Raw genomic sequence first — 27,664 nt, 5'->3', positions numbered from 1 at the left:
GTGTGTGGCTCACTACTTGTAACTGAGTCATACGCACTCAATCTGCTGCCATGCCATTATGTTCATTGTTGAGCCAGGACACAGAGGTGGCACATCATCTGTATTCACTGCTTGCTTTGCTGAGGATCAACATACAGCCTAGCAGAAAATAATAAGGACAGGGGCCACTTAGCCTTTGCCAGCTCCTTGCAGCTCCTACCTCTGGAGTGACAGAAAAAGGTCTAGCAGTGCTGCTCACCTGGTACTATTTATTTATTTATTTGAGGGTGCCTTTGAGGTGGCTCCTGGAGATCTCTTGAACATTATGCCTCAAACAAGTTGTTGCAGCAGCTTTGCAACACACACACATGCCTCTAGGTCCTTACAAGCTTTTCCCTCTAGAGTTTGTTAATGCAACCATTATTACATTAAGCAGCTATCGTAACAATAGCTGCTACTCAGACTGCTCATTAGTCACCTCCTAATGATATTATAGAGTCCACTGCATAAACATGAAAACATGCATTTTTAAAGATCTCATTTCTTGGCTGGGATCTTTCAAAAGCTTTTATTTCCTCTGTTTCTCTTCCTCCTAGTTCTGACAACAGGAAGAAATATTTGTAGTCCTTAAGAACTTTGGCATTTAAACACGAGGTAGGAAAATGCACTGCTCTTTCTTGCCCCTTAGAAGGAGAACCTGAAGCACAGAGAAATAAACAGCCAAGTTTTGAAGGCATTTACACACCTAGACAAATAGATGACTAATTACAGATGTAGTCCCATAAAAATGTAGTGTTTTTTAATGACCTCCACAGATTAGTATGGTCATGAAAATGCTTCTTCTATATTATTTATCCCTTGCAGAGACAGTCTTGAATCTTGTTGTCTGTGGTCTTGGCTTTACCAGACTTCCTTGGGGTCATCTAACTATCTAGGCTGTATGAGCAGATACGCAAAATTGAATAAAATGCATTTGCGATATTTTAAGATTATTTTCCATTTCTAACTGATAGAAACACTAATCTTGCACAGTGGTATTAGGAGATTTAATCTAAACACAGTTAATGCTAGCAGACCAGATCTTATCCTGTTGACATGTAAAACACCATATTTTATAGAGGGCAGATGAAAAAGGCAATCCTGATGCTATTTTTGAAAAGAAGAAAAAGTGCAATCCTAAGAGGGAGACATTTGCTAAGGATTTATCTGGTCCAATCTTTCCTATTTCATTTAACATGCTTTTAGTTAATTAGCTCAGAATGTCTAGTAACATAATGGAAACTATTGAACCAGTTAGCATGAAATGAGTTTGAAATGGTCTACACCACAATTAAGGGAATCCCATACAACCCAGCTGTTGCCATTTTTTTGGTCATATTTATTTTTACTTCACTGAAACTCATGATTTGTTGTTGTTGTTTTCGTTGTTTTTCTCCTTCTTCATCTATCTTATTATTTAATTCTTATCACAGTCTTATGAATTGGTGTCAATGAGTACAGACTGCTAGTCTTTACCCTGGACTTTGAAATACCCCAATCTTTAGCATTCAAAATATTACCACATGAAACATCTTCAAAGTAACAAGAGGCTTGATGATCACAGAACTGCTACAGCTTTTCAAAGTCTTGGGCAAGTCCCACGGCACTGATAATGAGATCTACTCTCCATGTTGTTTCTAATTCAAAGAACTGATGCTTGCAGTACTTTTGTTCTTCCATTTCAGAAAGAGGTTCATAAGCCCAGAAAAAGCAATGCCTTACAATTTTCTTCTTGAAGTTTTACAATGAAAAGTATCTCTACTTAGTTTCAGCTTATGACTATGCAGATCAAAGGAAATCCTGAAGAACCATATAAATATAGAAGAGAGGGTTGATGTTTTACACAGACTGACTTCTTTTCAGATAGTGTACAATGGCAGGACACAAAAAATGTTGTGTTCCAGAAGCTGGATATAAAGGTGACAAGGTTGATAATAAGGTAAAATGCATCTTTTACTTGACCAAATTTAAACCTTAAAAAAAAAAAAAAAGTGATTCTATTTGCAATGAAATATATTTTCAATGCTTTTCATCTCCATGAGTTTGGGACTGAATCAAAGGCCTTCTTGCAGGCTAACCAAGCAGTTCTTAGGTTCTTTTTGTGCACTCAGAATTCCTCTTAACACAGCTTAAAAAGTGATGCTAAGTTGTCTTGCACAGCAAATAACAGGAAACTCACTCAGTTCAGTTCCCTACTAATTATTTTCCCCTGTTCCCTCCCCCCCCCACCCCAAATTCTGTAACATGCAGTCTCTCTCCCATTTATTTATATATATATATATAAACATATATATAGATAGATAAAATATAGTGTTGAGGAGCCCTAGACTTCTTCTGTGTTATCTGTTATACAGACAGCTTTTTCTTACTTCTTTCTTTTCCTAACCTCTTCACCATTCCTTGCTTTTTCGTTTGAAATATTTTAAACAAATTCTTACACTCTCAATTCAAACAAAGTAACATTCTATCATCTACCTAATATCTGGTGCTTTCCACTGAGGGAACTCAAAATATTTGACAAGCATGCGATCGTTTTTCTTCTCAAATATTCCTTGTGTGCCACAGAAAGAAATTTAGGCAAAAGCCCTGGTACTGTCATAGTGGTCTAAAAGATTCCCACTGATTTTTATTTGGAGCAGGACACCTAATTTCTACCTAGAAGCAATTTTGGAGCCAGTTTTACATTTTCATCGTGACATCATTCCTTCTTCACAGATGGTTAGTTATTATTTTTGTAAATCAAACCCCACTCTGGAATAAGCATTTTACAGAACAGTCTGATGTCTTTAGATGATACTAACTGACACTGCTGCACCAACAAACACCATGGCAATTTACATGAAGCCTTTGATGATCCCACCCCAATAGAGTGGCACCTGCAACTCTGACTAGGTATATAACAAAATTAGACAGAAATTTTGGATTAAAAGCATGAGAACTTAGGAATTTCAGGACAAACCATGACACAGAGAGAAGTTCCTGTTTTGAACACTGAATTATTCCAACATAATAGTGCATACAGAGAAACAGATTAAAGAAATAAACAGGAATAAATGATGCAGGGTAGCATGATAAATTCAAGCTAAGGAATGCAGCCAAAACCAATAACAGCTGCTGCCATTCTATCTGTCCACGTTCTGTTCAGTACACAGGTACACAGAAATTCATTGATTTAAAGAGGTAAAAGTGGCCAGGCAGCCACCAAGCAATGCTGTGCTAAGTGACGTAGGAAAAAAATCCAGGCTGCATAAATGAAGGCCAGGTACATCCACCACAGATGTGGTGTAGCCCATCACGTCTGTATACACAACACTTGAATTACACAAGATTTCATGTAGTTGGTTATCACAGAGCTGTCAGTATTTCATTGACATTGGACTGAATGACACAGATCTCCAGATGGACGTAGAATAGCTGTTTTTACAGCTGTTGAGAACACCTATGTTCCCTTCAATGAGAAGCAACATGTAGCAGCAGTCTCTAGAAAACTACAAGCTGTATCCCATGACTCTATGCTAATGCTGTTAAGAAAGAGCAAGTTGCTCAGTTTCAAGATCAAATTCTGAACTCTTTTGCTCAGCTTTATACTTTGGTGTTATTAAAACTCTACCAAAACCTTGTTTATGAGCCCCCCTCAAGGACCTGTTTCTCACTTGGGAGAAACTGCCCTATCTGAGCATATATTGCCTGTGAATCCTGATTCCTGAGTTCGATTATGCATTTAAAAAAAAAAAAAAAAAAAAAAAAAAAAAAGGAGAGATAGTTTATTTAAAATAAATGTAAAAATGAAGATTGAGATGGAATATAAATGACTGACAGTTGATGCATCTGTCTTTGGCTACACACACAATTCATTCAGTGGAAATTTTCAGGCACTCACCTTCTTTTCCATGACAATTCTGTAATTGCCAGCATTCTTTAGGTGAGCTGCAGTCACTGACCACTGTCATCCTGCACATAGCAGGCCTTCAGCTTCCAAAGACGGTGACATTGGCTGTATATCTTTCCTAAAACAATGGAGAAACATAAAAATGTGTGGAAAATTGGCTATTAGGACAGATTATCATTACATATTCCTATGGTAAGTCATTACAAACAACCTGGCGTCTTTCCTGGATTATAAGAGACACCTGTAATTACTCTTGTATTTCAAGTGATTAGCAAACATAACAACATATGTTTATACTTTACATGTCTATTTTACCAAAATGAGATGCTCAAACTCAATAAAATTCCAGAATTTTCTATCATGCCAGGAAAAGACTTAAGTGTCAGAAAAAAAATGTAGCTGGCCATAAGGCCAACTTCTGTTGTAACTTCTGTGTTGTTTTTTTCATGATTTTCTATTCAATTTCATTTTCAGATAATATTGTAGGAAATGTGCGTTAAGGCTTGTTTTTGCTTTGCACAGAATAATCAATCACAGTCTTTCTCAAAAGCTGTGAATTTAAAGCAAGAAACCATTTGGCCAAGAGTCAAATACTCAACAGGTCTATCTCCTCAGAGAGCAAGACGCCTTGCACAAGACATGCTTTGGCATAGATTCCAGCTATAGCCTACAAAAATTATTTTTCAAATTTGCATAATCCTGACTTTGTAACAGAGTTACTGTGTTCTCTTTAGAAGCTCAGAAGAATGCAGAGCTACATACTGTCCCCCCTGCCCCCTTTGAATTTTCTCATAAAGCAAAGATTGCTCTTCCTGCATTGTTTAAAAAACAACATTCTGCATATCCGAAAGCGTTATAGGGGTCTGTATTGTAAAATTCTTTTCACTGCATTTACAGACACCTGCACTTACAGTACCTGGAAAAGATGACCATCTGATTAGTGGGATGCAACAAACTTGTTAATGTAGAGGAACCACAAATAATAGCTTTATCTTAAAAATCTGGCTAGTGTAGGTAGGCAAGGTGGGAAGCTTGGCCATTAATAGGCAAAGACGGTGCTGTCTTCTAAGTCCTCAGATGCTAGGAGAAGCAGTAGTGGTTGGGAAATTCCCTCAGAAACTCTATTTAACTGCTTAAAGAAAATTTCCTCTCAATGATATAAAGCACTGGGTTAAGTGCTCCTTTAAATGCTTATAAGCTTCTTCAGCATTCCAGTCACAAGTGCCCAGCATTCAAAACCCATAACTTCTTGATGACCTCGCCACATGAAATAGACAGTGTTTGAGATAAAGTATAGGTATTAAAGTGAGAAGATTCTTAAGTATACCATATTGGAGGCCAATTAAAAACAACAATTTGTTATTCAACACCATTTAATAAACATCCTTATCAAATTCACAAACGCCAAACTCTCCTTATTTATTTTGTCTGTAAGACAATGCTCCACAGTGAAAGCCTGAAGATGAGTACAGTCAAAAAGGGAAAGCGCTGTCCACAGAAATTATGTCTATGGCCTGATTCAATTTACCAAAACCAGGTCCTCTGTCATTGCAGATGAACATTTCCTTTAACGAGGTGTTTGAATGCATGTTTAGGATGGATGGCATCTCATTTTGTAAGGACTGTTCTTACTCTACACGTTTATTCATAGCAAAGGCTTCTGTTCTGAAAATGACTTTGGTATTTGGGTTCTGTCCCTGTAAACCTAATAATTGCACAGCCAAAACCTGGCTTCAACAAGTGGCCATATTTCTTCCTCAGCTCTTCTGACAGCTTCTACATCTGTAAGCTTTTCTTTTCTCACATTATAGTCTCACATCTTTTGCAGCAACTCTTGCAGTAACACATCCAAATCTCACCTACCACTTAGAACTGAGCTCCAGAGCTTTGAACTCCTGATACCTACTTTAGTCTCAGGCTGTTGGTGATGGTGGTTGTGTGTGTGTCTGCATGTGTGTTTGCCAGTAAATAAATCAAAGAAAGCAAATTAAGGTTATACTAGAAGTTTCTCCAAAATCCCATTGCAACTTTTGCTCCTTATGCCCCCCATTTCCAAAGGCCAAATTTCTTTCTGATGCAATTTTTCTACAGCTGACAAGAAATCACACCACAGATGTACCAGATCTGCCTTATTTTATCTCGTGAGTGGCATTTGTGGGAACTAAAGGGAAGCAATTAGACTGTCAGTTGTTTTGTTTCACATCAGTAGAGGCAGAAGGGAAGAAGTTCTCTTACAAGAGTACACCAAATAACCCATGTAACAACTATGCACTATAGGACTATACGCTGAAATTATTGAACGTCACATATCTCAGAAGCTTTGCAATATTCAAAAGTTTAAGGTGGGTACATCGTTTTAACACATTTATACAGACATGCACAAAATCACACAGTTGATAATCAACGTTTCCCAGCTCAAGTAACAGCTGACAAAAGGACTGTAAGAGAATGCAGAAATAGTGACTTCCAGAATCCATCTGTAATTTGGTTTGGGCATCAGACTCCAGCTCACCCTTACTGCCACGCACCCTGTGTAAAAGCAATAATAACAGGAAAGACATGAAAGCTCCTGTCAGATACTTAGCCTTTCAGAGTTTTCTAATAGGAAGTAAAAACTGTGTTGAAAGAAATATTTTGCGTTGCCTTTTTTATTATTATTATTAGATAGAAATAAGTGCAAAGTTTATAAGCATTGTTTTTAGGTGAGAAAGGTGATCTGGTCATTTCTTTCTTGGTCATTTTCCAATTAATAGCAAAATTATAACCACATGTTTTAAATGTTTAGCATATGACAGATGGTTCTACTTTAGCTGAATCCAACTCAGTCTTGTCCAGAAAGGAAGAAAAAATTACTGCTTTTTCTTTTCCTTTCTGCTGGCTCCAGCTTTCTCTAAATTTCTCATTGTTGAACAACAGCAACACACTAACTTCCACAAATCATTAGGCTTGCTGTTTAAGAAATGCTTGGCTATTTTAAGATCCTAAACAGTTTATACATCCAAATCCTAAATGAAACATTTGTGACAGTTCTGATGACTTCCATTAATCTTTGTAAATAAAATAATTTATTTTTATGTGCTTTTTCACTTAGAAGTAAAAATACTATGAGGAATGTTCTGCTTGCAATACTTCCTGTTTTACCTGCATCAAGAAGTACTGGGTACCTCCCTGGAAAACCTGTTTGTGCAATCAGGGCAGCCTACTTTACATCTGAAAGATTCACTTGTGACAGATATGCTTCTAATACAACTGGAGCCTAACAAGGCAGCAGCACGTGAAAGAACTTTCCTGGCAAAGAATGTCTCTCTTGCAACGGGATTCTCAGGTGTAACAAGTCCATAAATGCACCCTTCTGGTAGTCCAGGGCTTTTCATTGCTACAGCATTCAGATGCAGCTGTCTGTATTTTCCTAGACTGCAGAAGTTTGGTGCCAAGGGCTAGCCATCCTGATGGAGAGCTCCAACTCTGAGGTTTCCTAGTCATTACTGAGACTCAAAAAGAGAGCACCAGCATAGTCCCAAAAGTTGGTGGAGAGCAGTAACACAGATACACACAGGGTGGTGGCTCCAAGGGTACATCATAGGGAACTAACTTTGGTCAAAAGAATATCACTCCCCTCTTTCTCACTTCTCTTCAGAGAAAACATTGATTCTGAAATTAAACGTTTATTTGTTTAAGAAGAATAAAATATTTTGTACAACTAGATACAAAGTGGTTGGCTTTGATCTGGGGAATCCCTTAACAATTTGTGTACTTTGTATTATCTTCAGCAACAGCCAAAGAACCTGTGAGGAGGAGACAGCTTATTTCCTCCCCCTAACATTAGAGAAATAATGAGAGAAACAAAAGTTGAATGTTTTGTACAATGGTTGGGGCAACACTCCTGAGACAAACAGAACCATGCTTTCAGAGGCAAATATAGGATTTGAACTAAGGTCTCCAATACTTCAAAAAGTTGGGAGAGACAATGCCACCACCTCCAGCAATTCCTCCTTTTCCCACTCTATCCAGCTTAATTCTTTATTATCATTATAATTATTTTCTTTTATTTATTTATATTTTATTTATTACCTTTGTTTTTTAATCTGCCTTTTTAGATCAAAGATGGTTAGCGAGTTGAGCTACAATTTATGGAAAACTAAGCCATATTCCCAATTGAATAAAATATTTGATGAAAAATAAAATCACTTCAACTAATGGAACAAGAGGAAATGACTGAGAGGCTATTCAAAAAAATATGGGAGGAGAGAAAGGACAGAGAGGACAGCCCTGAGAAAGGACGGGGAAAACCTTCATCCTTATTCAAGGTATTACTAATCAGCATAACTTAAAATGTAGCTGACATTCAAGTGCACAGGTATAAAAAGAGATAACCTGCTATGTTTTTGTTAGTTCACAGGCAAAATTAAATGTGTGACACTAAAGATACTGAGATGCTGTTGAGAAATTTTACCAGGGAATAAGCATGAGTTTAGGTTGTATTAAAAAAAAAAAAAAAGCAAGCTCTTAAATTCTTCACACCAAAGATACAAAGAGCTGGCACTGTTTATTGTTTCTTTCTGAGGAGATAGCCTGAAAGGGTTAGTGTTAAGCTAATCAATACTGCTGGGAATGGTCCCTTGACAACATTCTCCCTTTGCCCCTCTAGATTCCCCTTCTGGACAGTTCAGAGCACTGACAATTAGGTGTATTAGTGTATTGGTCGCAGACACACAAAAAAAACCATCACTTTTAATCACACTCAAAACAGACATAAAAGAATATAGTAGCATGATGGAAAGGACAGGGGAAAACTGTTCAGAGCTCTAAACAAACTTTGATTTCTTTTAACGAATTACTGTGGTACACATGAGTTGCGCAACTACACCCATCCGACACTAAAGTCAGATTATGGTAACAGTCTCAAAGCAGAGTCTGAAAAAGAGGACTACAGTAAGTATAAATGACAGTAGGTTTAAAAGATCACTTCAGTGTCAATAGGCACTGAAAAATGTACTAGAAACACAGAATAGATTTCCATCTTTGTGGGCTTAAAATGTATCCCTTTATGAATGTGGGAAATATCATCTCAATCTTTCAGCTATTTTCTTACCCCCTTTCTCAGTTTCAAATCAAAGCTGGTATTTGAACCCACAAACCAGGAATCTGGGCCCTGAAGTTAGAGGAGGACCCCTGAGGGCTTTGAGCACCAGCAGCTTCCAGGCTTTACTAAAGTAAGATCTTGAATCCACATGAGGGGTCCCAGAAACCTGCAGCATGCAACTGCTCGTGAGCCACATACACTGGAGGCCGTGAAGTTTCCTGAGTCACTTTCCTTGCTTGTTTGCCTGGGAGAGCGACAGAGCTATGGCTGCAGCACCCAAGAAAGGAAGGCAAGGTGACAGCAGCACTGGGTTCACCACCTCTGAGATACAGAAGTCCTAGCCCTGGATGCTGTGCCTGCTGCTGACATGATGGAAAACACTGCTAACAGCCCTAAGCTGAGGTGTAGGGAGGATGTGAGGGAAGATGGGGCCAGGAGGCTGCAAACTAGGCTGTGCACCATATACCAAGAGGCCATTTAAGCAGCTGGGAACAGGCAGGGTATCAGGCACCTCATTCACCCCCAGACAGGTTCTCTCTGCCTAGTGCACATGGAGAAACAATGCTAAGTTTGGGGAAAAAAAGTTAAGGTAAAAGAAAAGAGCACCATCCTGTGACAAGAATACAGCAGAGCCCCAAATGACTTGGAAATCCATATTAAGGTCATACATAGCAGAGGGACATAAACCTTTGGCATCTAAATCAACTTCTGTGGTTCAGGTTTGAACTTTGGCTATATCCAACCAGTAACTTTAGGTGCATTTTCATTCAATGTCTTAAATGTGCTTCACAGACATGAGGACACCTACAGGTGAAAAGCACATCATCATTCTCAGTAAATAGGAGACAAACTGAAATTTTAACCCATCTTTCTAAATAAGCCTCCCACCTTTTTTTCATTTAATGCATACATTTTCCATTTACTTTTGCTGTACAGTGGCATTTGCATATGAAGTATGCAATTATGAGCTCTGAAGAGACAACTGAAACCATCCACTAACTAGAAATTACTCGAAAATGTAGCTCTCAAAAATATACGATTATTAGTGTAAGGTACATCCAGATTGTCCAACATCATTATAGAGCGATTTCCTATACTGAACATTAGCCTTTTTTAAAAGTGTGTTGAATTGCAAAGAATTTGTGCAATTGATACTATTGCTATCCCACTGGTCCTCATTGTAGTGGGAATTTGTCTCTAAAGCAGAGATGATGCAGTTTCAGGTGTCTCATTGCTCTGAAGAAACTTAATGGATCTTTAATAACATACTGACACTGTTTTTCATGCAAAAGTCTTCCTCTTTTACACTAATATCAGCCTGCATTAAGTGGTAGCTCCTAAAGCTTCATCCATGAACCATTTAAGTTTTCAACAGGTATGCAGAGCAAACATCTCACCCAAATACCTTGCAGAGAGCCTGTGCTCCAGAGATGGGAAGACAGTTGTTTTTCTACCAGCTCACGTGGAACTTCATCAGAATCTACGGAAGTTCAACATCAAACTAAATCATAAACTAAGTTCATGCAGTGAAAACCAACATTTCTACCTGAGGATACTTTTTCAGCCACAGATCTCTTAGACACTTTCATTACAAATCCTTACCAACAAAAGCAGTCCTAATGAAATCAGTTCGCTTCATTGGAACATCTGTAGGGAATAAGGACTTAAAATCTCCTTAATTTAAAATCCATTGTTTTCTTCAGGACAGTTGTCAATACTGGACCACATGCTCACCGCACATAACTACTGAAATCAATAAATCTAATTCTTACTGCTACTATTTAAAAATCCAGTTAACCACATTTAATCAAAGTCAGATACACACTATCACTCTTTACTGAAATATGGCCATCAAATTTTGAAATTGTGCCATTGTTTCCGTTTCCTTGGGAACCACCTGTGATCAGAGCTATATATATATATATTTTAATATTTTATTTGTATCAATATTTCATAAAATGTTACCAATATGTCCAAAAAGGTTCTTCAAGCCGAAGACGGAAAAGAGCTACATGTAGGATACAAAACCTGAGCCTTGCCATGAGCCACCAGCTTGCATACCATCGGTGGTTAAATGCATTAAGAGAGGAGCTAGCTCCCCTGCCACGGTACACAGCAGTAACTGCACTGGCTGCTATTCCAAACCCTGAAATCAGCCATCATTCAAAATGCATACAAAAAGAGAAGGGGGTTTCATTAAATATTTTTCCAATAACGTTTGTGCCTGTAGAAGAGACTGAAATACCAGACAGCTTGATAGCAAATAAAGATACCAAATAAAGCACAGCACAGTTGCCTGCAGAAAGTAAATCTTCACCTCAGATATTTGCCTGATGCTCAGTAATATCATCGGAATCGGAAATGGAGTGCTTTATCTGCTACAAAGTGAAGTTCAACTCAGTGCAATCGGCATGTTCAGGCAACACAGTTTGACATTTGTCCCAAAGGCACACAGCAAATTGGTGTCCAGACAAATATAAAGGAGGTATTCCACCTTCTAGGTAGACTGTGCATCAGCTATGTTGATACTTACTCCTAGGTGCCCATAATCAAGCAATCAGTCACAGGATTCTCATCTGCTCATCGAAAGCACACATTTTCCAGACTGCTACGTTTCAAATGCTCCTCTTATGCCAACTACTGCATCCCTTGTACATTTTAAACACAGGGATCTGGATCTGTGGATCTTTGAAACTTTTGCTAGAAGTACTTTATCTACAGCAGATATTTGCCACGCGGGTGCATATCTCAAATACACTTCCAGAAAGGAAATTTACTCCATGCTAATTTTAAATGAAGATCAAGAATTTTTCAGCCTTTGACCTGGTTAGCATTTTGAGACTGAAACAGCTCTCTGTACTCCTGCTGCAGATCCGGCTAAAACCGATATATTGTTTTCTACACTGAGTATCATGCAAGGTTTGACAATGGATATGCGTATACATTTAAAAAAAAAAAAAGACAAAAGTTTTTATGAAAGACTGGGTCTCCCTAAAATTGTATTTCTAAGATGGTGCTGTGCTCAATTAGCTAGTTACTTGAAAGGTTATGTATGCTGTTACTTTAGCTCTTAACACTAAAAGACTGTCTCCTGTGGGCTTGAAATGTCAACTCTTCCTAGCAAATACCAAAATATTATCTCTGTCATATACTCATTTAAGACTTACTCTTTAGCAAGTCTTGAAATTAAGCAGTTGCTATACACTGCAATAAAACTGCCTTCAGAGAGACACACACTCATAGGCACGTGTATGACTTCACCCTTTACAAGATCTTTCTGCTATTTGTCCAAATCCCTAAAGGCATCCTCATGACAAAGAGCGATGAGCAGTGACATTTCTCAGAGGTTTTATTCAATTAAGAGGAATGGAGTTTTCCTCAAATATGGGTTTTATTTAATACTTGATGTATCAATTGTTACATTCTTCACAGAGATCTTTAACCCACTGAGTAAGAGCTCAAACTGCACGTAAGTTGCTTAACAGTTTTATTCATCCGGACACAAACCAGCTCCCTTTATTTTCTTGGCAACTGAACAATTTTAGGAAACTGTAATGAGGAAAATTGAGAAGCTTTTAAGCAAGCCTCAACCCAGCCTACCTACTGACCCTTTTTCTGTCCATACAAAGCTCCCTGCAAAAAGTAATTAAGCTAAAATTAGAGTTGAAAGGACACAAAGAATCACAGTGGAGCTGAGTGAGTTAGAAAGGAATCACAGCATCTGATGACCTTTTGGAAATTAAGTTAAATAAAAATTAAAATTGATGTAACCTATGTAAAAAACTTTGTGAAAGATTTTTATTATTATTATTATTTTTAATCAGGGAATATTCCTGATGATCACATTAAAGAGACATAGATTTTAAAATTGACATTTGTACCACCTGTAGGCTTTAACTTTCATGTCATATTTAAGAAGATCAGTGCTTGATGCAATTGTTCGATTACATCACAATGTAATGCAGGCAGGAATACTTTCCAAACATTCATCCCATGCTACCAATTATAGACAAAGTTAGTTTACATGTAGCTGCAAGTACTGCCGGTATTCCATGCTACTGCCTTTCTGAAAGGAAGAAAGCAGTATTGGATCTGAAATGCAAAGAACCAAAAGGAGACTGCTTGCCCTGCTTCTCCCAGGTGTAGCTTCCTCTTCCTTCAGCAGTGTAGTAAAAAAAAGCCAAACACCCAGCACCTCCACGCACCCTTCCTCCTTCCCTTTACAGCCCTGGCAGTGCTGGGGCCAGTGGTGCTGCCATTAAGGGGGGTGATGGTGTTACCAGGCTCCTCTGCCTTCTTGAGGGTCACACGTGGATCTGATGGGTGGGTGCCTGCTTGTTGCTCCCTGACTGCCCAGGGAGCCAGCTGAAAACACCATCACTGCAATCAGCTGGGCTCAGTGGACACTTCTAAGGGCCACTTTCTACAGAGTTGTGGAGGCACCCATTTTCCCTAGTCTTTCACCTGGACAGACTGAGATTCCTGAATCCAGGAAATTTAAGAAAGAATAGTTTCCTCTTGCTCTTCTACTATTGCCCCCCAGTGACACAGCAAAAGCAGAACCATACTTAGTAAAGCACAATTCTTTTAACTGGCCAGGGGTCTGTACCTCAAGCACCATGTCCTGCTGTTCTCCAGAGCAAGAAGCTCAGGGAGAGGTAGAGAAGAGATGAGCTGGCAAGGTAGATGTTTAGCACCTCATCTCAGCTGTCAGGCAGCTCCCAGAGAAAGTGGGGCAGCAGCTGAGGCGTAGAGCTGTGCCTTATGCATGCTGGGTCATTGCTCAGATTCCCTTGATTTGACAAGTGAACCCAGCCTGGATGTTAATGGGGACATAAATTAGCAATGTTAATAGGATGCTACTCTCCCTGATGTTTTCTCACTTGCAGAATACTGTCCTGTTCTGTCTTGCTTTCCTGCTATGCAAGTGGAAAAAAAGAAAGTGCTATGAAGCTTGCTCATAATAAATATTATGAAAACAAGTTACGAGGATCAGTAGCATCAGTCTCTGGATTTAATGAAACAGAGCTTACCAGCCTAAATTGAAATGCATGGTCATACGCTGCCTCCTGTGTCTGTATAATGGCTCTAATCTTGCCTGATCAGCTTTTGCTCCTAACCTAAATGGGAGCTGGACCCAGTTTATTGCTGGGCTTTGTGGCCTGAAACATGCCCATGGCAGCCTATGGGAGGAAAATATGCACGTCCCCAGTTCATTCCCCAGCAGTACAGCCGTACGTAGAGGCAGTGAGTCACCGTACTTGGCTTACCTGGAGGCTTCCCTCACCTCCAGGAGGCGCAGAGTAGCTCAGGCACCTGGTTTGGTGACCGTCCTGAAATCCCACCCAGCCATGCAGTCACCTCAATGCTAGCAGCACGTCAGATTGCACTCTCAGCCAGAGCTGACACAATCTCATGGGCTTTATTAGTTTACACAAGCAGCAGCAGAGCAGAATTTAATTTTATATGCTGATCATCCACAAGCAGGCCAAGACCTAGCTGCATTTTGTGGTGTACCAAGAAGCAGCAGTGTAGAAAAGATTAAATGCAGCTGCTAACTCTCTTTGGCAACTGGTCAGATTGCCCACTCAGTGGGAACGGCCTTTTGCCACATTCTGGAAAATGGCAATGGCACAGCTAAAATGGAGATAACATTTTATTTTTTTTTTTTTTCTCCTGAGGGGTGCTAAAACTGATCTCACATTTCCCAGTGAGAGTGGAAACCATGACTGCACATTTTCCTGCACGTGAGAATAGATATGCTAAATTTTCAGCTCTTAATATGGATATTGCAAGAGGCTGAAGAAGAACATCGGCAAATATAGGTCTCGTTGTCAGCTAAAGATTTCTTTCCCAGTTTTCATCATTACTTTCTTCCCAAGACAGGCAGATACCCGGTGACTTCTCATCCTTGTACACCACAGAGGGGTGCAATAAAAGGAGAGGTCATCTCAAAATTTAGTAGCATATTTCAAGATTCTTCTTTATGTTGAGTATCCCCATTAAACGCATCACAAATAAAGCAAGGATTGGGCTTAATCAATTCTATACCATGTAAGAATTTAAAGATAACTCTTAGCAACTGGGACATTTTCCACACACTGATGCTCCAGAGGACATCACAGCCCGTGATAACCTGTCCTGCATGAGCAGATAAGCATACCAAAAGGATGAGAAACAAGCCCTACAAAGCACCACACATCACGGCACCATGGCCAGGAGCTGCACTGCCCGTTTCCTTCTCTCTTGGCCATCCTCAGAGCACTGAGAGAGAAGGGAAGTGGGGCAACAGGGAGAACGCAAAACAGCCAGCCTGACTTACTTTCTCTCTCTCTCTGTCTCTCTCACATTCCTGCTGCCTCCACTCTATTTATCATTCTTTCCTTCCTGTCATTTTTTGTGCTAAGAGCCCTCTCTTCTGCATTTCCAGCTATAGGAAACAGATCTGTTATGCATCCATGCTTCATGACGATTGTCCCATTCACTGGTAATCACAGTGGGAAATCATTCTCTTCTTGTCCTAACCTCTTCCTTTTGTAATTTGAAGCCTTTATCAAAATCTGAAACTATTACTGATGTAAATAATCCCATTGATGCAAATGAAATTACCTTGCTGCAGATAACTCCTGAAAATTGGAGGACATTTCCTAATCATTTAACACTTATGTTAACAAATTCTATGATTTTTCCCTCTTTTGACAATGCATCAAATGCAGTAGTGTGCTCTAGGAAAAGAAAATAGAAAGACAAGTGAACCACCTCTGGCATTCTCTCAAAATTATAATAATCTTTAAGCTGCTGGAGAAGGAGCTATAAGCAGTTAGGGTAAGGTACCCCATTTTACATAATTATCTCTAGGATTTGTGCCAGGTTTTTCCACAGCATATTTACCAGTATTTGAGGACATTAAATACGAACAACCAGATTTAAAGAAAATAATATCAGTAAGTTTCACACCACTGTCAGAATCCTGAAGAGGATTTTGCTCAAGGATATAGAACAGTTTCTTCTACAAGTGGGACACAAGGTTACATTAAGTTAGGGTGGCCAAAATGACGTCTGAGGGACCTAAGCAGGCTCCACTCAGCCTAAAGCCATGTTCAGCTCAATAGCAGTGCCAGCTCACAGCATCCATGCAGTCCTCGCGTGCTCTCTTCAGTTCCTAGAATTCGTGATAGAATTTTATTCCAAGACCTGTGCTCTCTCTAAAGAGTTTTTTTATGCTAATGGGAAGAACTGTGAAATCTCTTATTTATGAAAATCAGTACAGCCAGAAGACTCTGACAAAATGCAGCTTGCTTTGTCTTTGGATAGACAACTTTCAGGGTGCCCTGTGCTAAATGAATGGGAAAAACAGCTAATGGTAATAGTAATAATAAAATAACTACTTAACACTGTTTATGCATGCCTGCCCTAAAGGAAGACATTCTTTAGAAGAAATCTTGTTTGCAAGCTCTAATGCCTTGAAAATACTCTTCCAGCATTCCTGACCACTCATTTAAGAGAACTGGAGATTTATTTGTCATGAGAAATATTAACTAGAAATAGTGCACTCTAGGACAGGAGTTCTAATTAGTTCCAGGCTGACCACAACTTGTATTAAACAGTTTTTAATTCCTTAATACCAATTCTTAATTAAAGACCTCTGGCTGTAACCATCTATTTTGCATCACAAATGCCCCGCAATCTCTACTGTGATCATCTTCAAAACATTTCTGCAAGGCAGCCAGAGGAACAGAGCTTGTTGTAGAGTAACTGAGCGGAAGAACTCTGAAATCCTAGAGAGCTGCTTTATCCTTAGACTGTCTGTCCCCTCCACCTATTAGATACAGAGCCAGTCACTAAGCTGGATGACGTTCCTGTGAAACACAGCCTGTTAGCTGTACTTAGCAGCGGGCAGCATCAGAAGTTTCTCGGCTTCATGTTAAAGCACCTCAGACCTCACCAAGGGAAAGAGCCACGGAAACTGAGGGTGAGAGACTCGGTGCCCAAGGCCAGTACAGCCCCTGCCATCAGTGCCAAAGCCAACCATGAGAACGCCCGTCAGTGGAAACCACTGTCTGAGACTGCCTGGACACACGACCGCCGCAAGCTAACTGGCCCTCCAGATCCCCTCACGCTGGGAAGTTGTACTAGCCAAGAAAATGACACACCTCTGCTTGCTCTGTTGCTGAACTATTCTCTTTTGCCTGCTTCCCCGATCAAAGCATAGCTCTCCTCTTGCCTTAAAAGAAGCAGCTTCTTAAAAACTGACCTCATAAATATACATAGAAAAAGAGTGAGCCTCTTTCTCCCAGAGATCTGGGGAATTCTGCTTTACATTTTAAGCTACTTCCCTTTTGTCTGTCTGCAAAAATCCTCCAAGCTGCTTTTGTCCTCTTCTCAGTTTCTAGCCACATGTCCCATACTTCAAACATTAACTACTCTCATTTGATTGCACACCTTAGTTGTATTTATTCTGTTTTTGCCAGGCCTTAAGTGCAACACTGATGCATAATCAATCAGCTTTTCAAATTTGCTGCAATTTCTACAGTGGTGGGAGTTTTTACAAAGCAGGACGGGGGAAAAAAAGCAATAGTTCATCAAAAAAAAAGTGGCTTTCAGCATTTTGATATAATTTTCACATTTTATGATCCCATACAGCTAATATTCTGTCCTTCAATTGCAGTGGAAGACCCTAGGAAAGGGAAACTATTGCTATGTGGGCAGTGAAAGGGAATTGTTCTTGGTCAGGGCACTAGCAGCAGCACCTCTACCCCCAATATCCTCTTCTGCTTGATGTCCATGCTGCAGGAGGCGAATACACCATACATAAAAGTAGAAACCAACAGCAGCATTTCAATCATTTTTGTAGGTGTAATTTGAACAGTATCATTGAGCTATCTTGCTGCACTTGGTGGATGTGATGATAGGGCAGACCAAGATGGTGAGGGCCTAAACCTCCGATGACATCTCCATTACAGTGATTCATGTTATCATAGGGTTAGGTCACAATAACAGGGCTGCAAATGCCACTGTACTTGTCAGAAGCATCTCTTGATGCACCCTCCCTGAGTGGTGCCAGTGACACATACAGTACTTGTTCCATGAGACTCCAAGTGTTTAAAGACTAGAAAATGACACACGGCATAAATGGACATCCCAGGGGATCATTAACAGGCTATCAGGCTTTCACTTCATTGTTATTAGCTGATATCCAGGATGGGGCAGTGACAATAACGAGCTCTTTCTATCGAGCCCCTGGGTAACAGGTGCAGTTCTGACTGGTTACCCAAGGTACAGGGAGGCACAACACAAAAAATGGAGTTTAAATGGCAAGCACAGTGGAATCCAAATTCTGAGTAAGGTAGTTCATGCTCCAGACTTCCATGCTTTGTACAAAACAGAGTGAAACTTTCTCTGTTACATGATCTGTAAAACTTTTGTCATGCACTATACACTGCCACCAGAAAGGAACATTTAGAGAACAGGGGCCACAACTGAAAAAGGGAAGTAATGTTCACCAAACATGATCAAGCATCTTTTGGTTCCATCTTAACCTGATCCATCCCTTGCACATGCTCCCCTAGGTACTCTCCAGCTTTTACAAGAAGCACGCGAGTTGTGCTCCATGAGAACGCACAGGTTCTCCATTCCCCTACAGGCTTATCCAACACGTAGTGCATACGTGCAGGGTCTTAATTCACATCTGCTACATGATGAATTAGTAAATATGAGAAGGCAAAGAAGCCTTCAGAGACACCTGTAACATGAGGGTGGGATGAGAGGTCTAGGGAGGACTACTGAAATTACAAAAACTATGTGGGAAAGAAAACTGAAGCAAAGCTGAGTATCAGAAATAGGCAAACACATCCCTCTCTCTATCCAAACAGCAGTGTACTTGCAAGAAATACAGAGTGATACATATGTACACAGCAAAAAAAACTCCAGGAAAGTCCATCCTTGCACAGCCAGAACACTTGTTCTCGCAGTCTTGTAAGTGCTGCAACTACCTGCCCCCTGCCCCCCCCCCAAAAAAAAAAAAAAAATATATATATATATATATATGTATGTATGATATGTATGTATGTATATATTTAAAGACTCTGTTTTTTGAATGGAGAGACAGCCCTGGAAATTTTACACAGAATAACAGGGACAGGACAGAAAAGCACACAGCAGACACCCACATGAATTGAGCAATCAAAGTGTAACCCCCAAAGGAAGGAACAGTAAAATCACCTCTGCAGGTAGATCTCTTCACCTCTGCTACTTGATCTCTTTCTCCATGACCTACAGGAGAAGCTGCTATTACACCTTCTCCATAATGTGAGCTGCTGGTGGCAAGGTCAAGCATCAATAATTCAGCCAGTTTGCCCACAAGAAGAAAATGAAGATCATTATATTGCAGCTTTCATCTGCTGGTGTCTGTTGTGAGGTATGTGGTAACACGTGCTCATCCACATACCGGCACTCTAATCAGCCTAAGAAAGTTAGTTCTTCATCAAACACTAACCCAAGAAGTGCAGCTACATAGGTGGCTGTATGTCCCTTGCACAATTTTTGTGCATTCCTGTAGTACGTCCAAACACCTAATCCCCTGCATATAGTTTCTCTCTGGAAATCATTATTCTAGTGATGGCTAGAAGTGCTTGCAGAGCTCCCATGCTGAGCCAAGAGAGCTTCCTTGTTTCTTGTTCAGGCAGTTTTAGTGATTGATATAGGGTATTGGGGTACCTGTTGGGTTAAGCTGGCCCAATGAGAGCTATTGGGAAAGTATTAAGTCAGGCAGCAACAGGAGGCAACAAAGTATGGACAAAAGGTGCAATAAGAGAAGGCGCAACCTCTTCCAGGATTTTTCCTTTTATTTTAGATATTCCTAAACTGCAAGATAGCATGAAGCAAACAGAGCTAAAATCAAGGGACTGCAGAGGAAACAGGTGACAAGTAGCTGTCAGAGCAAACAGCAATGAGGCTGTTCAGGAGGGCTATTTGTCTTTTAAAACAGATTAACAACTGCAGTGTATTACATCACTCTTCCTCAATTGCTTTACATTAACATTCCTCTGATTTTAGGTTCATTGGAAGTAACTGAGGAAACTGCTCCTGATTTACTAATCTGTAAGGAACAGGAAAAGCAGCATACAAGCAAGGCAGAGCAGCGTGGCTTTACGCAACCATTAGGATGAGGTCAGCAAGCCTCCTCACAGCACACATCACATTTGAGTGAAGATGAGGCTCCCAAAGAAAGTTTAGAACTACGGTGTAGTAATCCAGAGGTGCTTAGAAACACAGTTCTGGGGACAGCATATAATTTGCATCCAGATCTCCTTGATCCAGAAGATCAAGTTGAACCTTTGTCTCCGATTCTGAGCAAATACCTGCACTATTCAGACACCTGATATGAAATATTCCTGTATCAGGCAATTCAGTGACATACCAAGTTTACATTTCACTGGCTTTTACTGTAATTATCTGGAAACAACCACACACACCTTTCTTGTAAATGAACCATTCCATTGAAGAAAAATGAACATCCTTCTGTTTCTAGTTTTGGTTGGGAAGATTAAAAATAAACACTACTGTGGTCTGGTGTTTGGCTTTGTGAGCCTTGGGATTTGAAAAGAGTGTTAATAAACAGGCCAACGTTTATACACCCTTCTTAGAAACTATAGGATTGCACAGAGTTAACCGCAAAACAGCACAGACACCAAAGGCCATTAACCAGCAATAAGCACGTTATCCTGCCTTGGCTTCCCGTGAGCCTTGTAGCTCACAAGTTACAGAGGCACCACCTAACAGAAGCCAACTGAATGACCATAAGTAACATCAGAAGAAAAAAATGTTAGGTCTAATATTTCTTTTGGTATTGCTGTAGCTCAGCATTGCAAGGGCAGGGGTCACTCTTCAGTCAGTGTGCATATTCAGTGCCTCATTCAGTGCCCCACACACGTTTATTATTTATGGACTAGCTGGCAACATAGAAGATAGGTAGATAGTTCATGCTGTGCATGTACTCACTGTAAGAGGCAAAGGAGCAGGTAGCACTGCCAACTTCTGTGTTACCCTCTGGAAACATGGTTTGTAATCACTTTTGGCTGGTGATGGTGGCATCACTATCATTTTTAGAAACCTCTAATGGACAATCACTGAGAACCAGAAGCCGCTAGGGGAGATGCTCAGGGCACAGGTACATAGAGTTGCCAAAAGCTCTACAGTAAGCAGAGATGTGGTGGCAGCATCCTGCTGTGGCACAATCAAGGGCATCATCTGCCCACACGCAGGTGTCCCCTCTCACCCCACAATGCTGTGCAGTACAAAATGGTGTGCATGAGCCCACAGGCCACCTTGGGTTATTTCAAGATGAGCCACCCACCATCTTGGTGCTATTTTCAGTCCTGGCAAGAATACAATGGGAGGGTAAAAAGGAAGAAGCACGAAGGCTGAGGAACACGCTAGTCATTGGCATGAGCAGGATTTGGCTTCCACTCTGCTGCCACCTGGAACGAAGAGAAATTGCTTCCACTTCACCTCAGGCTTTTCCATAAACAAGACACAATTATATATGAAACAGGCTAGAGAAAACAAAGGCAGCACTAATGGTGCTCTAAAAGGGTTTTGTTAAAGTGGAGAGCATGAGCTTAGCTGTTGATAGCAAAGCCACTGGAAACAAAACGTCAGCAGATTCACAACTGTCATTTGCTCTCCCATCCAGTGCCCCCCCCCCAGCCCCGATCCGGGGGAGGCACAGAGTCAGCAAAACTCACAGCACAGGCGCTGAGCTTAATTCCCCCGGGCAGCTGGGGCCAGGCACTTCCACGAGTCCTTCCCTCACTCTACCTTTTTCTCCGCTCAGCAACGAGGTCTGCCGGTGAATGTTATGCGCTTCCGCAGGAGAAAAGCTCTTCTCTACTTGCTCTCCCAGTGCGAAGGGGAGAGCCTGAACAGCAAGAGCTGTCGATTCCTATCTTTCTTTGCCACTCAGCTTATTTCCTGATTCCTAAAATGAAGCTGCAGCTGCACTGGATGGATGTGCTTAAATGCAAGCCTCCGGAGATGGGGAAGTGCTGACTGGTGAATTGCCTTCTTTCACCTTGTTCTGATGCTATCCTCTACACTCTCAACTTTTCTGCCCTCTCTCTTTCCAAGGGGGAATCAACAACCTGTTTACTGTTATTTTTTTTTTGCACAAGTTGTCCCTGGTGAATGCTCCCCCATATGGTTCTCTAAACTGACACCTGCTTCAGCTTTCCTGAGCTACGGGACTTGAAAGTCCAAAAAATAAGACCTTGTAGGTATGCAGGTAACTGTTTCTACCATTCCCACCCCATGTCAAAACGCCCACAGTCTAATTATTTCATGTTCTCTAAAGAAGGCACTTATTACCGTTGCTACAAGGAAGGGCCATATTAACCCTTTTCCAGGCTCTCAGTGGAAAACCTGTGCTCTCACAGGGACATGCCAGCTTCACACTGAGCTCAGTGGCTAACAGCAAAACATTTAGCTGATAAGATAAAAAATTTAGTCCCATTAGAATGAACTAAAGGGATTGATTAAAAAAAAAAAAAAAAAAAAAAAAAAGACAAAATTCAAGCCCCAAGAATCATTAAAATTAATTTTCTCATCCCTTGATTTTGGGGTAAGTGTAGGATAGGAAACTTGACATACCAATATCTAATCCTGCCAGGTAATGGTCATACCTGAAGTCCTCACTCAGGATTAGACCCACTATGGCAGGAAAGAGTTAGTCTAAGACAGAAACACCATAGGAATAAAATCAGAGCAAAAGCCAGGAAATCCACCGTGAAGGATGCAGTCATATTGCTGCCACAGTCCTTCAAGACACCTGCCTTCAGACCAGAGCCTAGCTACTATCATACAAGGGACCCAAGTATCTAAAGTAGTAGGGATTTTCACTCTGACATTAATGCTTCCAAATGATCTTGCTTGTATCTTATTTGCAGTTGTATGATCATGCAGCAAAGGGATAATATTAGGTATTTATTTTTAAGCAGAACAAGAACATTTGTCAAGAATTTCTGGGAAAAACAATCAAACTAAAACCAAATGAACTATGAAAAGGAAGTAAGAACCCCAATAAATGTTTTTCAGAGCCTGAGTGAAGAGGGAGAAACAGAAATTTGGTCAAATCCACAAATCTTTAAATGAAAACAAATCAGGTGCTTTTACACCACCTTCTCTCCTGCCACTTTCTTACATGATTAAAATCATGCATTTAAACAATCTGTTCCCTCTTCCCTCCCCTCTGCCAAAAAATATAATTTAAAGGTTTCGACTCCTAGCTGTCCAAACAAAACGTTGCACAGCAACAGCCCCTACTGCTATCACTGATCAAAATAGATCTGGGCCATGATATCCCAGATTTGAGCTTTTCTCTTCTTTTTTTTGCATCATATGGGTGAGAAATTCGGAGTCCACAGGTCAGATACAGATACCACTTCATTTCAGATAGACTCAGAACCAACATGGTAAAAGTGAGCACCGCTATTTCTAGGATTTTAATGAGAAGAGCTCGGTCTATTATGTGTATTACATCTTCAGTATCTGCAAGGCCAATCTGGACTTCAGTAAGAAGCAATCTACTGCCCTTATCAAGTAATCAGTCCCCCATCCTCACTAAATACACCCACCAAATCAAAACACAGTTTGCCAGTGCTACAGCCAACCAGTTCAACCTCCATAAACAAGCATCGTTCTGCTTACAGCACCAAGCCATCCTAGCCCAAAGAAACAAAGAGACCACCCCCTACCAAAAGCAGCTGCCAGCAAAAGGGTGAACATAGCTAATGAACGTGCCTGTGAGCAAACAAAACCCCGGGGCATCCCATTTCCTCAACCCGAAGCAGAAGGCCTTATGGAGCCAGACCCCTCCCTGGGCAGCCGTGTGATGGGCTGTCACTGGAGCGGACTGATCAGAGCGTCCTGCCAAACGCACCGTGAAGTCATGTCCGATTAGCTTTTTGCCTTGGAGCTGCAGGGTGCCAGCCTCTTTTCCTCAAAGCACAGTGAGGGACGTTAATTTTGTGAGTCATGCTGGAACATTTACAGCATCTCAAGCTCAAAAATGAGAGGTTAATTAATGCAAAAAAAAAAAGAAAAAAAAAGGGGGGGGGGGGAAAGAAATAAGCTGGTGAGAGAAACCACTATGACAGTAAAACTGAGCTCTACAATCATGAAGCTGTGCTGGGACAAAAGGAAGACTCCTACCATCATGTGCTGGGAGCCATTTAACTGCAGAGGGCACAGCTCCCCTGCTCCTCCATGCCCACTCCTGAGGACTGCGGAGGTGGCAGACCCATGCAGAGACACCCCAGCACACTTCTCCTCCCTCCCACCATTAAAAACGCCCATTCTGCTTCCAGCGAAATCACCCCCCCCACCTTGTACTTACACACACAGAGCTTTGCTCTTTTATGAGTTTAAATTTAGCTTCAACCTATAATGCAAAATGCTCTGTGAAAGGGCAGAGCATTGTTTTTCATCTCTTCCTACCCACCTTTCCCACTGCAAGATTACACAAAGATTTGCAACATAACTCAAAAAAATCATTTGATTCTCGGTGTAAATCTGTAATTTTGTAAACATTTGAAGATCTTCAAAGTTGAAAAAACTTTAATTTTTGCATTAAAAAAAAATCCTACTTTGAAAAAGCACAAAGCCATAATCATTCAAATTTTCTTCAGCTTTGGTTCCCTCTATAGTGAAACTGAAGAGTCTGGCTTGGCAAAAATAATGCACGTAAAAGCTCTAAAGACTAGAAACTAAAAAAGCCTTACACAGACAAAATTCTTATGTACTCTCAACAGAGGGTAAGAGCTACAGCAGCTGACACATAACGTGCCCTGAATAGCCTTCTACTGAGGAGGAAAACTACTGTACCCAGCCCCGAGATAAGCATACCCAACCAGAGAAAAACCAAATGGAATAGGCTTACTTCAGGAACCAAGTCTCCGTAATGGCTTGATTGCATTAACTGAATCCAAATGTTTGGAAAGCCACTTAGAAAGTTAGTATTTGTGCTGGTGGCACTGGCAAAAGTATGTGATTGTGCCAATGAGTTAAAGTTCAGAGGTTTTTTTCTTCCAGCTCTTGTGCAACCAATACTAGCTGCACTGTAGCAACATCAAATGGAGAGATCTGACAAAAGCATTATGTAGATGAGTACACAGCTAGTTTCAAGAAAATTACTGGGAAAATATATTTGATTGCTACCGGTACTGCTTAAACTTCTCAGAATTTCCAATCACCTTGCAAAGAGGCTGAAAGAAAATACTGAAGTGTCCAACTCTCATCATCGTGTTCAAACTTCCCACAAAGCCGACACTCCTTATTCATATACTCCGCCATCATCACACAAGTACAGTCTGCAGCCAGAGGTTACAGCCTAGGAACCTTAATTAATATACATGAAAGAAAACTGAGACATTCAAAATCAAGAAGGCAAGACAGCTCCCAATGCCTTTTGGAGAGCCTGTATTCTAGTTCTGTTAAGAAAATAGGAGGTTCAAAGTTAAACTAGATCAAAGTGAACACTGAATTCCCTGTTTAGGAAAAAAGAAATCTCCCAAAACCTGTTCTTTGTTCATTCAGAGCAAGCTTTGGATAGAGCAAAAAGTCATAGAAATCACTATTGCAAGTAACTGGGGCTGAAGTTTTAAGATGTAACCAGAGCTGCCATTCCAAGAGCCATGCCAGTATTAGCAGAGTTTCAAACTCATTTCCTGCCTAGAGAAGATACAAAATGTCTTCAGATGTATCGGAAGCTGTCATTCTACAGAGGAAGAAAGGTATATACTGTAAACAGAAGCACAGGCCCTGTGACTTAAGAGACCTCAGAGTCTGACCCAAGCAGGCCAACCTGGTATGCACACCATGTATTATCAGTAAGGAAATTCTCTGAACCTCATTTCCGAGGCCTTTTCTTGCAGAAAGTCATTAAGCTCTAATTAATGGCTCTGTGAGTTGGAGGGATCCGCTTTGGCATCCATTAGGATGCTCAAATGTCAGACCAGCAATGGCATTAGGCAGACTCTGGCATTTTGCCCAACGCAGGATTTGCATTGACGCATCCCACATCCTTTGAAATGTTTAGCCCTGTAAGAAAAGCTGCAGGTTTTCTCTCTGCCTGTGTGATGGATAACATCTCTAAGTGATCTGCTGCTCCATTAGCAGACACCACCTCTCCACCCCAAATGAGCAGGAAGAAAAGACTCCAGCCTGCAGCCCTCCTGGAGTTCCTCTCCAAAACACAGGAATAAACCAGCCACAACCTGGAGATGCCACAAGTCTGGGAAGAGCTCAGCCTTTACAGGGAACCCTCCCTGCAGTTTGGGAGCAGGCTGTGGAGGTAACAGAAGAGGCAAGGGGCAGAAAACAGTCTAAAAGCCAGGACTGAAGTGCTGCCCTGCCAGCAGGGGCCAGAGGTGAGCAGTTAGGAAGCACCTTTCTGCAGGGAGGAAGGGGAGCATAGAGGAACCACAACTGTCTTTGTACTCCAGGTGGAGGCAAGTGGGCTGTTGTAAAGGCACTGGCTGTGAACAAATCATCCATCTGATGTTCGTTTTCACTGAAACCAAGTGGGGAGCTTAGAGAATGAGAGGGTCTAGGACAGCCTGACAGAAACCACTGTTAGGCAAGGTACCAAGCCAGAGACTGGCAGGTGACCCTTTTCCATGCCACCAGGCTCCTTCACTCCCTAGCTGCCTTGCCTGTCTGTCCTCGGTCTGCAGCTCCCCCAGTCCTTCCCTCTTCCTAATTTCATTACTAACTCATCCACTTTTAATGAGAAAGCCTGTTCAAATTTGCATATTGGACTAACCTAAGATACCAAGTTATCAGTACTTTTCTGGCTCTTTCTTTTCTTAGATGCATTTTCCCTACAACTGAGATGCATCACTAAAAGGTGTTCAACATAACTTCTGCAACATCTTGCTCAAACAGGTTTTGCTCTTAGGTCTGCTTGACCCTTTCCCTCATCTGTAGAAAGGTGGGTCTACTGAGTGAAGTAGTACAACCAAATTCTGGAGAGAGAAAAGAGTTGCAGGAACTATATACTGCTGATCCAGTTGGGTCGTCATTAATTAAACCTCAGAGGAAGTTCTGGCCAGTCATCCTGAGACAATGATGAAATAAAAGCCAGCCTTTGTGAAAGTTATAATACCTGACTTCAGCTATCTTCTCCCTTGATGATCTCAAAGTACTTCATATATGTAATCTCAAAGCAACTCTGAAATAGCATAGAAATGTGGAGTAATGTGCCACTTTTCCACACAGAAACAAGGCATGGAATGAGTGAGAGCTCTTTTCTTCAGACAAAGAACACAAGTAGGATTTCCAGTGCAAGTTATATCCAGAAGTGTAGATTCCCCATTTGTCAACAAACAGTCAAAGCAGGAGCAAAACTCCAGTCTCCTGATCCTAAGTTTTATGTTTCAAGTCCTAAGCTTCCTTCAGGGCTGCAAAAACTAAATTATTAGTTTAAAATTCACATCAACTGAATCATCTGAGAGTTAGGGAGTTTTACTTGCTTCCAGGTTTCTGACTTAATTCAACTTCATGGCTGTCACGTCATCTTTGAAATAAAACTCTTTGTACCTTCATTTTCCCACCTGTGAAAATGTGCATTATCTTCCTTCTGCTTCCAAAGGCAACTACGAGAGAGCAGCATTTTTATT

The 27,664-nt window shown here is 40.8% G+C and overlaps 1 protein-coding gene across 5 annotated transcripts in view; it reads right to left on the bottom strand.

The window, feature by feature from the left end:
* LTK (leukocyte receptor tyrosine kinase) overlaps positions 1-27,664 on the bottom strand; it is a 155,661-nt gene that overhangs the window by 102,778 nt on the left and 25,219 nt on the right. For all 5 annotated transcript variants that reach the window (XR_014693936.1, XR_014693937.1, XM_084522220.1 and 2 more), the window contains exon 2: positions 3,899-4,025. Coding sequence is in view for 3 of the 5 variants with exons in the window: in XM_084522220.1 (XP_084378346.1) it covers positions 3,899-3,977 (79 nt within the window). In the remaining 2 variants the exon portion in view is untranslated. The remainder of the gene's footprint in view (positions 1-3,898; positions 4,026-27,664) is intronic.

This window comes from Aythya ferina (genome assembly GCF_964211825.1).
Source record: "Aythya ferina genome assembly, chromosome: 5".
Taxonomy (NCBI): domain Eukaryota; kingdom Metazoa; phylum Chordata; class Aves; order Anseriformes; family Anatidae; genus Aythya; species Aythya ferina.
Note: the sequence above shows the minus strand (reverse complement) of the source record. Positions and strands in the feature narration are given on the sequence as shown.